Source organism: Lipotes vexillifer, unplaced genomic scaffold (assembly GCF_000442215.2).
Source record: "Lipotes vexillifer unplaced genomic scaffold, Lipotes_vexillifer_v1.1 scaffold150, whole genome shotgun sequence".
Classification (NCBI taxonomy): Eukaryota; Metazoa; Chordata; class Mammalia; order Artiodactyla; family Lipotidae; genus Lipotes; species Lipotes vexillifer.
The window spans coordinates 2,870,510-2,872,691 of NW_006792921.1; the positions used below are offsets into that span (position 1 = coordinate 2,870,510).

Genomic DNA, 2,182 nt, shown 5'->3' on the forward strand with positions numbered 1-2,182 from the left:
TAGCCTCAGACTCACTGCCTGCCAGCACTGGACAGACAGACAGAAGAGCAAAAAGAGCCACTTGCTATTTGGCACAACCCAGACCAAGAGAACTTACAATAGAAAGTTTATTTTTTGTTTCCAGTCAGTATTTTTTCCTTAAAAACAAATACAAAAAAAAAAAAAAAAATTTTTTTTTTTTTTTCCAGGCATTATTTTTTCCTTAAAAACAAATACAAAAAAAAAAAAAAAAATTTTTTTTTTTTTTTCCAGGCATTATTTTTTCCTTAAAAAAAAAAAAAAAAAAAAAAAAAAAAAAAAAAGCTGATCACAGTTTGCTTAAACAGCCAGACTTGGACAATATTTGTAACTTTGTTCACAAAAACATACATCACTGAAGATGCGCTTATAAGAGCCACTTCCAGAGTTCGTGCAAAGGGTCCTACAAAGGCACGCAGGGACACACCGCTCAGAGTCACAGTTTTCATCACAGAGTCACTAGTCACTACATGTCGAACAAGTTAAGTTGTGTCTCATCAAGTCACCTCTACAACAGCATTAATTACACAAGGAATATAGGTAGTTTGAATAAAAATATCGTTAACAGCTTGGAGCTATTGAGACAGGAACACTTCCACTCACATGCACAGTTAAACAACTGGAGTGCAACACACAACATTGGCACTAAACAAGGTCGAAGGGGGACTTTTTTGTGTTTTTTTTCTCTTTTCTTTTTTTGTTATAGTTACTTCAAGTAACACAGCTTGCTTCATATAAATAAGTTAAAACATCTATTTTTTTTTCAAGACAAAGCCATTCAGGACAAAGAAATGAAGAGAAAGCAGATCTACTTATACAGGCGCTATAATGGCAATAAACAGGCTCATGATTAAAAGATGAATTAGGGCAACGAGAACAGGGCTTCTTCGCAGAAGGAACACAAGGGAGTTTCAGAAAGTCACCTTAGTACTGACACTACGCGGGATCCGGCTAATACTGCTCAGTACTTTAAACGCTCAAATACTCAGGGGCGGAAGGCCCCTCCCGCCGCCGCCATGCTCATGCTTTTCAGCTTATTATCTTTTTTCCACTTCATTCTCCGGTTTTGGAACCAGATTTTAATTTGTCTCTCGGAGAGGCAAAGAGCATGTGCTATTTCAATTCTTCTTCGGCGGGTCAGGTAGCGGTTGAAGTGGAACTCCTTCTCCAGCTCCAGGGTCTGGTAGCGCGTGTAGGCCGTTCGGGCCCTTTTGCCTTCCGGGCCGCCTATGTTGTCTGCAACAGAAAAGTCAGCGGTTTAGCCACCCACTCCTCAGCCTCTGGCTACCAAAGTCCGCCAGCTGGACCAGCCAGGGTCCTGAACAGGGGAGAAAAGCTCAACAAGTCTCCCTCCTCACTCACCCGCCCACCCCTCCCGAATTTCCTTCCCTCTTCCTTTCTAGAGAGAAAACAATACGATTTGGACTCTGGGAACAATCGGCCCATCCGAAGCTGGAGCCGCGTCCCGGACGATCGCCCGGCTTTCCCTCGCCCCTCTCTTGCCCTCTGGCCCTGCCCCTGGCGCCCTGAGGCGGGGCACAGCCCTCTCAGGCTGCCCACCACCCAGAAACCCACCAAAGCAAGGCCCTTTTCTGTGCGCCCAAGTAGCCTCCAGATCACCCTCCCTTAAAGTTCCAGCCCCGCGAGCCGCCTCCTGTTCCAGCCTGCACGCTTGGGGCGCCTGCTTTCTTTTTCTTCCCTTTCCTTTCCTGCTCTCCCTCCTGCCCCCAAACTTCAGAATCCCGCCGGCTCTCGCCTCGATTATTCCCCCCACCAAGACCCTTTTTGGGGACTCTAATTAGTAACGCTGTTTCCCCAGCGTAGCCCTCCTCATAAATTATCAGTCCTGACAAGCCCGATTCACGGCCCCTTCTGCCATCCTCTACCTCTCTGCGCCCTGCTCGGCTGGCCTGACCCATGAGCGCGTTCCGAGGCGCTGGGGTTGGATATGTTTTTTTTTTTCCTTTCCCCCCCTTTCAACGTCTAAACTTGGCTGGCCAGCGGCCCCTTTCCCCGCACTTGTGAGCGCTGGGCGCTGCAGAAAAGAGAAGGAAGAAGGAAGGCAGGGGAAGGAGAACGGCGGGGAGAGGCTCCACAGGGCTGGGAGAGGCGAAACCAGGACAGTGACGGGGAGAGAGAGGGCGGTAAAGGAGAGTGGGGGGGG

At 47.9% G+C, this 2,182-nt stretch overlaps 1 protein-coding gene across 1 annotated transcript in view; it reads right to left on the bottom strand.

Moving 5' to 3' along the window:
* Window positions 1-424: 424 nt before the first annotated feature.
* The window catches only part of HOXA5 (homeobox A5), a 3,022-nt gene continuing 1,264 nt past the window's right edge, over window positions 425-2,182 (bottom strand). Inside the window, exon 2 of the mRNA XM_007466078.1 lies at window positions 425-1,254. Coding sequence (XP_007466140.1) covers window positions 1,004-1,254 — 251 coding nt within the window. The 3' untranslated portion in view covers window positions 425-1,003. The remainder of the gene's footprint in view (window positions 1,255-2,182) is intronic.